Source organism: Aspergillus campestris (genome assembly GCF_002847485.1).
Source record: "Aspergillus campestris IBT 28561 chromosome Unknown P168scaffold_2, whole genome shotgun sequence".
Taxonomy (NCBI): domain Eukaryota; kingdom Fungi; phylum Ascomycota; class Eurotiomycetes; order Eurotiales; family Aspergillaceae; genus Aspergillus; species Aspergillus campestris.
The window spans coordinates 1,080,310-1,092,419 of record NW_020194337.1 but is presented as its reverse complement, the minus strand read 5'-3'; the positions used below and the strand labels follow the sequence as shown (position 1 = coordinate 1,092,419).

Sequence of the window (12,110 nt, the reverse complement as noted above, 5' to 3'; positions counted from 1 at the left end):
CTGATACCCATAGTTGCGACTCCGATCAGATCCTCAACCACGACGGAGAAAGACCGAACCAAAGTGATATCGTAAGAAAGGCCGTTCCATAGTCATGCTGAACCATCTGATAATCCTGACCCATGACCAGCGAGCAACCGCCCTGACCCCCAAATGAACCAATTCCGCAAGGTGATTACAGAAGCACGAGTAGTGACCATGGCCAAGAAGCGCCCAGTCCCTATCGACCACCCCGAGGAGCCTCTCACGCAGACCCCCCAAAAGCGAGCCAGAAAGTCTCCCGCAGACAAGAAGCCCGCCATCCACGCGCCGCATCCTCCCTCTCCATCCCTCTCCCCCAACGACAAGACCCGAGGTACGCCGTGTGTAAATCCCACCGCCGTGGAGAAAGACCTGTACACCGAGGCGTTCTTCGCAGACATGGCCTATACCATCGCACGCATCTTCCCCTTTGAGCAATTCGCCGAGAAGCACGGATGTGCCGTCAGTTTGGTCTCCCAGGCCCTGATGGCCACTATGATCGCCCCGTGGTCCGATCCCAGCTTCGATTGGCAGGAAGACCCTGACTGGACCATTGTGCGCTTCGGCGAGGGCATGGTCGACAACTGGAAACGGTACTATAACGATACGATGGAGAACTGCAGGCCACCCTGCCCTGGCTGGGGCGATGAGGACCCGGAGAACTTCCCGACCTCCCCGACCGTCACCTCCTCCAGCTCCGACGACGAGACATCTGTATCGACGTACTCGACCACCGACCAGTCCGAGACCACCCAACAGGAGATTGAGGGGGCTTGGTCCCTCTCAAAGCCCGGAGGACACCCGGTCGCCCGGCCCCCTCCGCGATCGATCCTCAAAAAACATGAGATTTCTGCAGCCGGTGGGCGATCCAAGAAGTCGCTGTCCTGGCAGGAAGAAGGAGGTCTTTCTCCCAGATGAGTTGGGCCCGTTCGTCACGGTCGAGGAGTAGTAGGCTCTGCCGGATGACATCCTGGCCCACCATCATTGGGGATGTGGCGCAGACCAACAGCGTCGACAGGGAGTCTAAGGAGTATTATAATTCCAATATCCCATTCGCCGGAGTGGACAGACTGTGTCTATTCATCTCAATTCGAGAAATTGCCGTGGGACGGATGAACATTGAGGGTGGTGGATCGGTCCTTTTTCTTTCTGTTTCGGTATCGTTCTATCTTTCCACCCATCTCGGATCTTCCGTCAAGTGGGTTCTGGGTCCTGTCCCTGGGCGTTTGTGTCTTCGAAGTGTCTCTGTACTACATCTACCAGACTCGAGCGAGATAGAATATCAGCCAATTCACAGAGCTAGTCTCCATTCTCCCATGATCCCACCCTTCCTCTGCTCTTTTGCCCCTCAGCCCCTCCGCCCCTCCGTGGAAGGTTGACCCAGCGATCCCAATCAATACGATCCACCCAGAGCAACGGTGATGTCAACGTGGTTGCCAAGTCCCACTGACCGCTGGGCCTTTTCCTCAGGCAGCAGATTACTGCGTTGGGCCAAGTGGCGGCCTCACCGCCCTGGGCTTCCCTTTCTTTTTCCCTTCTTCGCTCTCGCCCATCTCGCTCTCTCTCCTTTCTCCCTCTTGACTTCAGTCCTTTCCTCAACTAGACAATCCTCCAATTCATTCTTGTCTCAATCGACTCCCTCCCCCCCCTCCCCCCCCCTCCTTCCCTCTGTATCTAGGGCACGAAGCTACCCTTTTCCCTCCTGCAGTCAATTTATATCTCCCCTTTGGATTTCCTTCCCTTCTCAATTCAAGGAAATCTTAAACCTCCGCCAGGCAGCCTTCAGCTCCCCTGAGTCAGTAACACACAAACTTGCTATCTGCTTCCCCATTCGCAATCTCTATCTCGTCTTCTTTTTGTGTCCTCAGCCTTCAAGATGTCTTCTGCCGTCGAAAACACCACCGACAACCAGGCCGCCGCCCCGGCTGCCACCACCGCTCCCGAGGCCCCCAACGGGACTGCCGCTCCTGCGGCCACCCAGGCCGCGGATGCCGCCGCCGCCAGTGCGGATGAAGGTCGTCGGTTGTACATTGGAAACCTCGCGTATGCGACTACCGAGGGGGAGCTCAAGGAGTTCTTCGCTTCCTACAAGATGTAAGTGGTTATTCCCGGTGGTTGTGGCCATGGTGTCCTTCTCTGTTGGGACGGGTAAGGTTTCGGAATGAGTTTCCGCCGTCGTGGGTGAGCAAATCATGCGTCATCCGGGTTGCCCTTGGCTACGTCCCACGGAGAAACACTATGGAGGTCCAGAGGGGGTCATATTTATCTGTCACCTAAACTAACCAATTCCTTCCCCCGTCCAGTGAGAGCGTCTCCATCCCGGTGAACCCTCGCACCAACCGTCCCGTCGGCTACGCCTTCGTGGACCTGGCCACCGCCCAGGAGGCCACCTCCGCCATCGAGCAGCTCTCCGGAAAGGAGATCCTGCAGCGCAAGGTCTCCGTCCAACTGGCCCGCAAGCCTGAGCCCGCCGAGGCCAAGGCCGAGGGTGCCACCAGTGGCGGTGAGGGCGCCAGCGGCAACGAGGGCCGCAAGAGGGCCGGTGGCCGTGGTCGTGGCCGTGGTCGCGGTCGTGGCCGTGGCGGTCGCCTTGGCCGTGGAGGTCGTGTAAGTCATCTTAATCTCTTCTTATCTATTTTCCACCGGAATACTAATCCGTCTAACAGGTCCAGAACGGTGCTGAAGACGAGTCCGCCCCTCTGGCCGACGTCACCAACGAGGGTGAAGCCGACTCTGCCGAGAAGCAGGCCGGCAAGCCTCGCGTTCGTGCTCAGAAGCAGCGTGGACCCCCCGAGGATGGAATTCCCTCCAAGACCAAGGTCATGGTCGCCAACCTGCCCTATGACCTGACCGAGGACAAGGTATGTCGCTTCGTCTTCACATTCGCACTGTGTGATGACCATCCGCTCACCTTCTCCCCCCACAGCTCAAGGAGATTTTCGTCGACTACCAGCCCGTCTCCGCCAAGATTGCCCTGCGCCCCATCCCCCGCTTCATGATCAAGAAGCTGCAGGCCCGCAACGAGCGCCGCAAGGGCCGTGGCTTCGGCTTCGTTACCCTGGGCTCTGAGGAGCTCCAGAACAAGGCTGTCCAGGAGATGAACGGCAAGGAGATCGAGGGCCGTGAGATCGCCGTCAAGGTGGCCATTGACAGCCCCGGCAAGGAGGACGACGTTGAGTTCAGCGGCGAGAAGACCGAGGAGGCGGCCACCGAGGCTCCGGCCAAGGAGAACGTCACCCCTGCCGCGGCCTAGATGACCCAACTCCCGAAGAATGGGGGGCAATCCTGGCCGTGACTCCACGGTGGGACTGTCCCGCCCTGGGCCATCCCAGTCGTCGGTGATGATTTTGATGATGATGACGGTTGTGGCTACTGCTGCAGCAAGAGGGATCATATCGTTATCGGGGGGAGCCGTCGTCCGGGTGCGTTTTCGATCTTCGAACACAACGAGGCAAACAGACAAAAGAGTATTCCAAAAGATTACCCCAAAGAATAAAAAAAAAAAAAAGAAAGAAAAGCAACGAAAACAGAAAAAATACCGCGAAACCAACCAAAACCGATGGAGAAAAGAGGAAAGGAAGCGCTGCAGATTTCCTCTCCTGTCCGATATGATTCTTTTGGGACCAGAGCGATTCCGGAATGTTGGGGATATGGGTGTTATGCTGGGGACCTGAAATTGATCGGACCACAGTGTGCTCCCTGTTTCGAGCGTCATGATCGCGAACTGAAATGGAGTCGAGCGTGTTCTCTTTCTTGCCTCTTTTTTTTTCTTTTCCCTTATTGTGCCGTCCCATTCACCTTTCCGTTTCCTTTTTTTTGACCTTTTTTTCTACCATCACACCTACTATTGCTGCTACTGCTAACGAATCTGCCTTTCTGTGATCCTGTATCTTAGCCATCTTTAGCTTCTGAGTAGCCGCAAGGCTGGCCTTGTAATGTCGATTCGAAGAGCGCACCCGCAGCGGAATGATGATTGAGTTACGATTGATGTGGACATCTGTATTTGTAGTATTTTTCGTAGTTTCCAGTATTAAGACATCCAGATATCGAGCGACGTAGAGAGCAATACGCGCATACACCGCGTCAGTGGCGACTAAAGGCCCAAAAGGGATCGGAGGATGATTATTGATTGTGGAGAAAAGGGCGATCAACCCGCCAGCGCCAACGAGGGGCCGTATCAAGTCAAGCCTCCGATCTTCTTCTCCCTCCTTTAGTCCTTTCAGTCCCTCATTCTTTCAACGTTCGTTCTCCTTTCTTATCTCTACTTGACTGCATTCTCCTTTTCTACAATCTCGTGTCCCCCTCTTCCACCCATTCTATAAACCCATTTCTTCTGGCTCGAGGCCCTGAGGGTGCGCCATTGTCGCTTTCCCCCTTCCCGTCCGTCCGTCGTGTCCTTTGCGCCGTTCATCATGTCGAAAATGTGGGAGGTCGACCCGGAGACCAAGGCCAAGGTATTTTCCCTATCTTTTTCCCTCTCTCTCCGAGGCTGGGGAACTCTCGAATAGTCGGTTGGCTAATTCAGTGTAGCTCCAGCAATACTCCAAAACCAATAACAACGACCGATGTTGCGACTGCGGCGCCCCCTCGCCCCAATGGGTCCGTCAAACCACCCTCTCCTCTCCCCATGCCCTCCCGTCTGGAGAACCCCCCCATTCGCTAACGGTAACGCCATGGCTGACTGTCCCAATTGAAACAGGCCTCCCCGAAATTCGGAACCTTCATCTGCCTCAACTGCGCCGGCACGCACCGCGGCCTAGGCGTACACATCTCCTTCGTCCGCTCCATCACAATGGACGCCTTTAAAACCGGTGAAATCGCCCGCATGGAACACGGCGGCAACGAGCCCTGGAAGACCTTCTTCGACAACCACCCCGTCACCCTCTCCGAAGGCCGCACCTTCGAAGACTCCACCATCAAGGAACGCTACGACGGCGAAGTCGGCGAGGAATGGAAGGAGAGACTCGCCGCCAAGGCCGAGGGGAGAGAATACGTCCCGGGACAGCGACCGCCGAAGAAGGACCCCCAACAGCAGCAGCCATCGTCGCGGTCCAGCACGCCGCTCATGCGCGCTGGCTCCGGGCGCGGCTCGCCCGCCTCGCAGGAGGGCCTTGGACGCAGTGATAGCCGGAAGGAGCGCAATGAGGCTTACTTTGCGCGTCTGGGCGACGCCAATAACACGCGGTCGGCTTCGTTGCCGCCGTCGCAGGGCGGGAAGTTCACGGGCTTTGGAGGCGGGTTGCCGGCGGAGCCGGCTCCGGTTCGTCAGGCGCCGGGGGGGAATATCCCTGGGCTTGATGACTTCCAGAAGGATCCGGTGGCGTCGTTGACGAAGGGCTTTGGTTGGTTTACGACTGCTGTCGGGAAGAGTGCTAAGAATTTGAACGATTCTTATCTACAGCCGACAGCGAAGACGGTATTCTTACCCCCTCCCCACAACCGATATATGTATACTAACAACAACCAGATAGCAGAATCCGAATTTGCCGCCCAAGCCCGCCTCCACGCCAGCACCGTCGGCCAAAATCTCCAAACCGGCGCCCGCGGCGCAGCAGACCAATTCCAGCGCTTCGTCGAAGGGCCCGATCAGCACGGGCCCGGCGGCCGCCAGTCGCGAGCGGGCGACCCGGACCACAAAGACTTCTGGGACGACTTCTCCTCGCTAGGCGAGCAGCACCAGCACCAGCAACAACAGCGGAATAACAGCCACCGGCGCGCGACGTCCCGGTCCAACGCTATCGGCACGGCGGCTATGAAACCAGCGACGTCGCCTGCTTCTTCTGTTGTGGCGGATGAGCCGGGGACGGGGGTGGGACGGACATCGGCACCTACTTCTGGTGCTGGTGGTGAGGGTAAAGGACCATCTGGTGGTCCTGCGACTGGGGGAAAGGGACCTGAACATAAGGACGGGTGGGATGATGAGTGGTGATTGGTGATTGTTGATTTTGATCTTTTGCTATATGAAATGATAGATGAGCCTGCTGATTGGCCATGGCTCTTGATTTGATTGATTGATTGATGCGATGTATGTATGGGTGTTGTTTTTTCGTCTTTGTCTTCCTTTTAAAGCCATATATATCATATTATACATAGCTCTGGTTTTGCGATTTTGGTTTGTTGTTAACATGGTACTTAGATGGTAGTTAGGTATGTTGGATAGAATTGGTGCTTACTTTTCGTGTCCATGATATACGTAGTTATTAGATTTTGTTGCTCTATTGATCTGTCCTTGGAGTAGACTGGTTTTGGTGTTATTGAACTGCGTAGAGTAGGTACCTACCAATATCAAGATCGAGTGTACCTACAAAGACTGTGTTATCTTTACTATGTAGATACCACCGCCAAGAGGAAAAACAAAGCCACAAAGACCATCTATCCTAGAACGCACAAACAGATAGTCAGGCGATGTATACCCTATACTGTATACTACAGTCATATCCATTCATAATCCATTCACTTTCTATGTGACATATGATATAATACAGACCCACCCAACACACCAAATCCAACCAGAATATATTGTACCAGGGTAGAATCAAGAGCAGAGGAGTCAATAGATCAAAACTCCCCCCTCAACTCGGCCAGAACCGCCCTCTGCCGGGGCGCACTCATCCGCTCAAACCGATCGACACTCATGACGAACGTCCCCCGCCCCGCGCTCAAACTGCGCAGGTGCTTGAGGTACCCGACCATTTCCTTGAGGGGCACGCGGGCGGTGATGGTGCGCGGACGGGTCGCCGAGTCTGCTGTCGAGATCGAGGTGGTGGCGGACTGGAAGGGGTCGCGCGGGGCGTAGACGCGCGCTGGGTCGATGGGTGGGAGGATGTCTTCTGGTCCGGTGGGGGAGACCTCTGTGGCTGGGAGGGGGATGTCCTCGTCGAGGGAGAGGACGTGACCCCCGCGGGAGGAGGAGATGTCGTGGATGACGGCGCCGAGGCTGGCTTCGTCGATGCTGATGATTACGTTCATGACGGGCTCCATGAGGGCCGTGCCGCTTGTGGAGACGATCTCGCGGAGGGCGGTTGTGGTGGAGAGGCGCGCGGCAGCGGAGAGGGCGGAGGGGGTGGTCTCGTTGCCGAAGATGTGCTGGGTGGCGTCGAGGGTGAGGGTTACGCGGGTGCTGTGCATTGGGAAGGTGAATTGTGGGCCGCGCGCGAGCGCTGCGATGGTGCCGTTGATGAGGGAGGCGCGCACGGTGTCGATGTCGAGGCCGGCGGGGAGGAGGGGGCTGTCGTTCGAGCCGCTTCGGCGGGCTTTCTCGGTTTGGAGGCCGGGGGCTAGGATGATGATTTGGTTTCCGTCGCTGGAGTGGACGGCGAGGGCGTCGGGGTTTGACGGGGTGTCGTTGGCGTCTGGGTCGATGGGCTCGACCACGACCGTGCAGCCGGCTTTGCCTTTGCGGCCGGCGATCTCCTTGTCGAAGAATTTGGTGGTAGGGGGGGAGGAGCCGAGGGGGCTCTCGCGGTAGCCGATTTCGATGCGGCCCATGGAGGCCTTGGCTTTGAGGTCGTTGATGAGTCGGTCCCGCGCGATCTCCAGATGGAGCTCGCCCATGCCGCTTAGGAGCGTTTGTCCTGAGTCTTCGTCGACGGTGACGTGCAGGCTGGGGTCCTCGCGGAGGAGCACGCTCAGGCACTCTTGTAGGCGCTTTTCTTCGCTGAGGCTGTAGGGCTCGACGCTGGCGAAGAACACCGGGGGCGGGACGTCGATCGGGCGGAGTTCGAGAGTGTCGAGGGGCTCGGGGGGCGTTGCTTTGTTGCTGGCGTACGAGACCAGCGTGTCTCCAGTCCGGGCGTGCTTGAGGCCTACGACGACGCCGATGTGCCCTTCGGGGATGGAGTCGACTTCCACGGCGTCGTTGGCGTACATCTTGAGAAGACGCGGCGCCCGCTCCGACACCTTCAGGTGGGTGTTGTAGAGGAGGCTGTTGCGATCGAGACTGCCTGAGTATACCCGCACGTAGACCAGCACGCCTCGTTTGGGGTCGTTGACGACCTTGAAGGCCAGCGCACAGCTCTCGAGTTTCTCGATGGCGTTTTTAGTTTGGGAGTGCCCGCTCGATTTCTTGTGTTTCTTATCTTTGGCCGATCCTACGCTCTCTTTTTGCTCGACTGTGAGATTTCCCGAAAGCAAGCTGCGCAGGCCGCCTTTTACTCCTCCCACGCTGATCACCGGATCGCGGGTCTCGGAGGGGCTGGGGAGGAGATTCACCACGGCGTCGAGCAGCGGCTGCACGCCAATATTGCGGAAGCTGGCCCCCGCAAACACCGGAATGATCTTTCTCCCTTGATCCTCAAGGAGGCACTTGCGCAGGCTCTCCAGGATGTCATGCGCGGGCACTGCAAGATGGTCCTCTTCACAGTCGAAGAACTTCTCTACCATGGTTTCGTCGTGTTCGCTGAGCAGCTCGACTAGAGCCACGCGTGCACGTTTTAGCTCTGTAGCGAGCCCACTCCCCTCAGAATCCAGCTGTTCGAGACTGAACATTTTCACAGACTTCCCGTCTCCTTCACCCCATCGCATACCCTGGAGGTTGATCACATCGGCCACCCCGATAAACCGTCCGTCACCCCCTTCAAACCATGGGATCTGGCAGACGGCGGGCCACCCCTCTAAGCGAGTGGCGACTTCTCGAACGGTCTGTCCAAAAGCTGCGCCGTCTCTGTCTAACTTGTTGATGTAGACTATCCGGGGGATTCGATACGTGCTCGCTTGGTGCCAGACTTGCTCCGTTTGAGCTTCCACGCCGGCAACGCCGTCTAGAATGCATACCGCACCGTCGAGGATGCGCAGGGACCTCATTACTTCAAACGTGAAGTCCGCATGTCCGGGGGTGTCAATAAGATTGATCGTATGTGACGACGCAGACCGAGGTGCTTGTTCTTGCGGCGGAGGTGCGCTACCCGCAGGCGGCCAGTGGAGGGTCACAGCGGCCGATTGGATGGTGATCCCACGGGCCCGTTCGGCAGGCAGGAAGTCGGTGACGGTCGAGCCCTCATCGACATCGCCCAACCGTCTCGTGAAGCCACTATAATAGAGCATGCGCTCAGTGGTGGTTGTCTTGCCCGCATCAATGTGGGCGATAATCCCGATGTTTCTGGTCCGCTCCAGCGACTCCGCTTGCCATCTTGCGGCGTGTGTCGAGAAGCAATTGAGCGGAGGAGTAGACAGACGTTCACATCGGGGGACCCAGGGCGGCACTTTTCTCAGACCCAACCGGCTGACACCTGCACACTTGGCCGGTGGAGAAGCTACTGAGCGCACCGCCGGATTGGCGGCGCGCAGGAAAAGAGCTGCCACCATGACAGCAATTAGTCACGGAACATTCGGACAATGGGTTATTGCAGTTTATATTCCGATTCCCACCCTGATAGGAATCAGTTTTCACTTCCAAGAAAAGAATTGATCGAACGTGGTTCTTCAGACGAACGAAGTTTCAAAAGAAGTTGAAGATGTTTCCGATGTAACGGAGAGAAAGACGGGATGGTCCGTGACCTGCACTAGATGCCTGGCCAATCAGGCGCCCAGGCCATCGAACGACGTAACCCAATTCATGACGAGGTTGTCTTGCTTGTCTTGCTCCTCCAACGATCCGATCCATCACCGTCATTCCTCTTCTCTTTTTCGTCTCCCTCTTTTTGGTCTCACGGTTTGTTCAGCTTGATTGTCTACTCTTCTTCCCTCAATTAACCTGGAGGATCTTCAGGTGGATCACAGTGATCCATACCGCACCCCTGGTTCGCTCCCCCTTGAAACCGACGACAGTGCGCCCGCAGTTGCCCGCAGTGCCGACCCGGCTTGATAGTCCCAATCGAGGTTCTTGATATCGGTCTCCTTCTTGATTACGCTTATACCGGAAATACGATCGTGCACCATGGACTACTCCTCCATATCGCACGACCCTGACCATCCGACGGGCACCGACCCGTGGGCTTCCCCGCGCACCAGTTACCCGGCCTCGACGACCAGCGACGTCCCTTCCTCGCCGTTACCTCCTCACGATGCGGAGACCCAGCCGGCCGACAGCTCCGAGCAAGGAGTTGACTCGCCGGACCTGTCGGAGCGCTTACAGGGTTCTCACCTCGGTAACTCGGACTACAGTGTCGACCAGGCGCAATCCCCTGCGCAACAGTCCCACCCCGACCAGCCTCGGTCTCAGCTCCCCGCCCGCTACCAAACCGGGCCCCGACAGAACGCCCGACAGCCGACTCCTACATACAAAATCCAGGGGAAGATTACAGGTCTAGAGCGGACGGGCAAGAAGGACCCCATCCTGCGTTTCGACATCCACGTGAGTAGGAACCGGTGTGCGGAGATTGGCCGTCTTGTACGCGCGTTTGTGGCTAATGTCCCTAGACCAATATCCCCAAATTCAGGACCACGCAGTATAGAGATGTCCGTCGCACCCATGGCGAGTTCGTCAAGTTCGCCGAACATTTGATGTCCGCAAACCCGGAGGCGCTCGTTCCCGCCGTTCCCCCGCCATTGACCCCCGCCGGAGCCGGGACCGAGGAGGACGAGATTCGGGTCAAGGCGTCGATGCAACGATGGCTGAATTGCGTTCTGAGCAATGAGGTCCTGATCCAGGACGACGAAATGGTCCTGTTTGTCGAGAGCGACTTCGGATACAGCCCCGTGGTGCGGATGAAGCAGCCCGCCAGTGGCATGCGAAGGAAAATGTTGAAGCAGTTCGCCCCGCCACCGGATGATACCCCAGAGTTGCAAAGCGCGCGCCCGGTGGCGAAGATGTTCTACCTCGGAACGATGGATGCCAGCCATAAGGTCGACCGTCTGGTCAAGAGCCGACGAGGTACGTTTGGACCGGTGGCTTGATCTCTGCGGACTTCATGAGTGACTGATTTTGATGACATGCAGGATTGGGACTTGCGGAGACGGAGTTTGGTGCGAAGCTGGGTCAGATGAATGTGCAGGAGACCCATCCCGGTTTGGCCCATGCGTACCGCAAGCTAGGCAAGATCATCCAAACCGTTGGAGATTACCATGCCGTCCAAGCCACCGCCGAAGCGACCACGTTGGAAGACCCCTTGGGCTACCATTCGTCCGACGCCTTCATCGTGAAGGAGACCCTGACGAACCGTCACATCCTCCTGCGGGATTTGCTCCAGGCGCAGCAGGCCACCCACAGCAAACGGGCGGCCGCCGACCGGCTGAAAGTCAGCTCGTCAGTCCGGCCCGACAAGGTGGATGAGGCGATCAACGCCTTGGAGGATGCCCAGACCCGCGAGGACTACCTCACCAAGAGGACCCAGCGAGTCACGTCGAACCTGCTTATGGAGAAACGCCGCTGGTTCGACCGGACGACGACTGAGATGCTCGCCAGTCTTCGCGAGTACACCTTGCGCCAGATCGATGCCGAGCGGAGAACCCTAGCCACCCTGGAGAGCGTCCGACCCGACATCCGGGCGATCGACGCCTCCGGCGGACTGAGCCGGCTGGGCCGCGAAGCCCATCCTACGGCCCGACGGCCCAATCTCAGTGCGAGCCAAGGCCCGCGGGGTGATGCGTGGAGTGGAATCCCCCGTCGCAGCGACAGTCTAGGCCGTAGCATCAGCGGGAGCATCGTCCCTCCCACGCCGGACGACGAAGAGGAGGTGAACGGGCAAGGGGGTAAGGGGCGGATGCGCTCTCAGAGTGGCGTCAGCTCGATCGCCGAAGAAGATGATGACCGTCTGGACGCGCGGAATGCCGCCAGCCGGCTCGCGACCAGCACCTTCTGATCGTTGTTTGTAAAATTATGGATGTGCATGATTCCGTGAGATTCCCCTGTCTTTGCGATCCAGGTTGCGTCGCCACATGATTATGATTTCCTCGTTTTTGCCTTCCGTGGCTTCTTATTTTACAGCAATTCTTTCGATACGATTGCGCTTTTATGTCTACTTGAACAATGAAGGTTGTCTATGCTGGCGCTGCCAGCACAAAAGAAATTAGTGGTTTATATTTACCATTTCCTTGCCCAGACATTGGCTACAGTCTACCTTTCTATCCTCCCTTGCATCACGTAAATCAGTAGGTCTAAGCCCAAGCGAGTTTATGCGATGGGATGTGAACTATCGAGGCGAAACCACATC

General features: G+C 57.3%; 5 protein-coding genes across 5 annotated transcripts; 4 read left to right on the top strand and 1 right to left on the bottom strand.

The window, feature by feature from the left end:
• Positions 1-198: 198 nt before the first annotated feature.
• On the top strand, positions 199-939 carry P168DRAFT_315781 (uncharacterized protein; the record flags this gene model as incomplete). The annotated part of the gene is made up of 1 exon (XM_024839934.1): positions 199-939. One exon carries the CDS (start codon positions 199-201, stop codon positions 937-939), a length of 741 nt encoding a protein of 246 aa, XP_024695863.1.
• A 958-nt stretch (positions 940-1,897) lies between these two features.
• P168DRAFT_279255 (RNA-binding protein) lies at positions 1,898-3,274 on the top strand (the record flags this gene model as incomplete). Its single annotated transcript, XM_024835766.1, has 4 exons — positions 1,898-2,115; positions 2,325-2,628; positions 2,688-2,882; positions 2,948-3,274. 4 exons carry the CDS (start codon positions 1,898-1,900, stop codon positions 3,272-3,274), a joined length of 1,044 nt encoding a protein of 347 aa, XP_024695862.1.
• A 942-nt stretch (positions 3,275-4,216) lies between these two features.
• Positions 4,217-6,146, top strand: P168DRAFT_309092 (GTPase-activating protein GCS1). Its single transcript, XM_024839260.1, has 4 exons — positions 4,217-4,475; positions 4,552-4,620; positions 4,721-5,437; positions 5,489-6,146. The coding sequence occupies exons 1-4, from the start codon at positions 4,434-4,436 to the stop codon at positions 5,948-5,950; spliced, it is 1,290 nt and encodes a 429-aa protein (XP_024695861.1). The 5' UTR covers positions 4,217-4,433; the 3' UTR covers positions 5,951-6,146.
• Positions 6,147-6,557: 411 nt separating this feature from the next.
• Positions 6,558-9,434, bottom strand: P168DRAFT_324691 (mitochondrial elongation factor MEF2). Its single transcript, XM_024840879.1, has one exon. The coding sequence runs from the start codon at positions 9,322-9,324 to the stop codon at positions 6,580-6,582; it is 2,745 nt and encodes a 914-aa protein (XP_024695860.1). The 5' UTR covers positions 9,325-9,434; the 3' UTR covers positions 6,558-6,579.
• Positions 9,435-9,557: 123 nt separating this feature from the next.
• P168DRAFT_248380 (retromer subunit VPS17) lies at positions 9,558-11,755 on the top strand (the record flags this gene model as incomplete). Its single annotated transcript, XM_024834118.1, has 3 exons — positions 9,558-10,312; positions 10,378-10,831; positions 10,897-11,755. Coding segments are annotated over exons 1-3 (1,728 nt in total), but the record flags the coding sequence as incomplete, so codon positions are not given.
• Positions 11,756-12,110: the final 355 nt, after the last annotated feature.

Excerpts from the sequence above, each read along its gene's own strand:
- P168DRAFT_324691 (XM_024840879.1), bottom strand. The coding sequence starts at position 9,324 with ATGGTGGCAGCTCTTTTCCTGCGCGCCGCCAATCCGGCGGTGCGCTCA.
- P168DRAFT_309092 (XM_024839260.1), top strand. The coding sequence starts at position 4,434 with ATGTCGAAAATGTGGGAGGTCGACCCGGAGACCAAGGCCAAG. Across the intron at positions 4,476-4,551 it reads ACCCGGAGACCAAGGCCAAG|CTCCAGCAATACTCCAAAAC; the intron begins GTATTTTCCCTA and ends AATTCAGTGTAG. Across the intron at positions 5,438-5,488 it reads TACAGCCGACAGCGAAGACG|ATAGCAGAATCCGAATTTGC; the intron begins GTATTCTTACCC and ends AACAACAACCAG.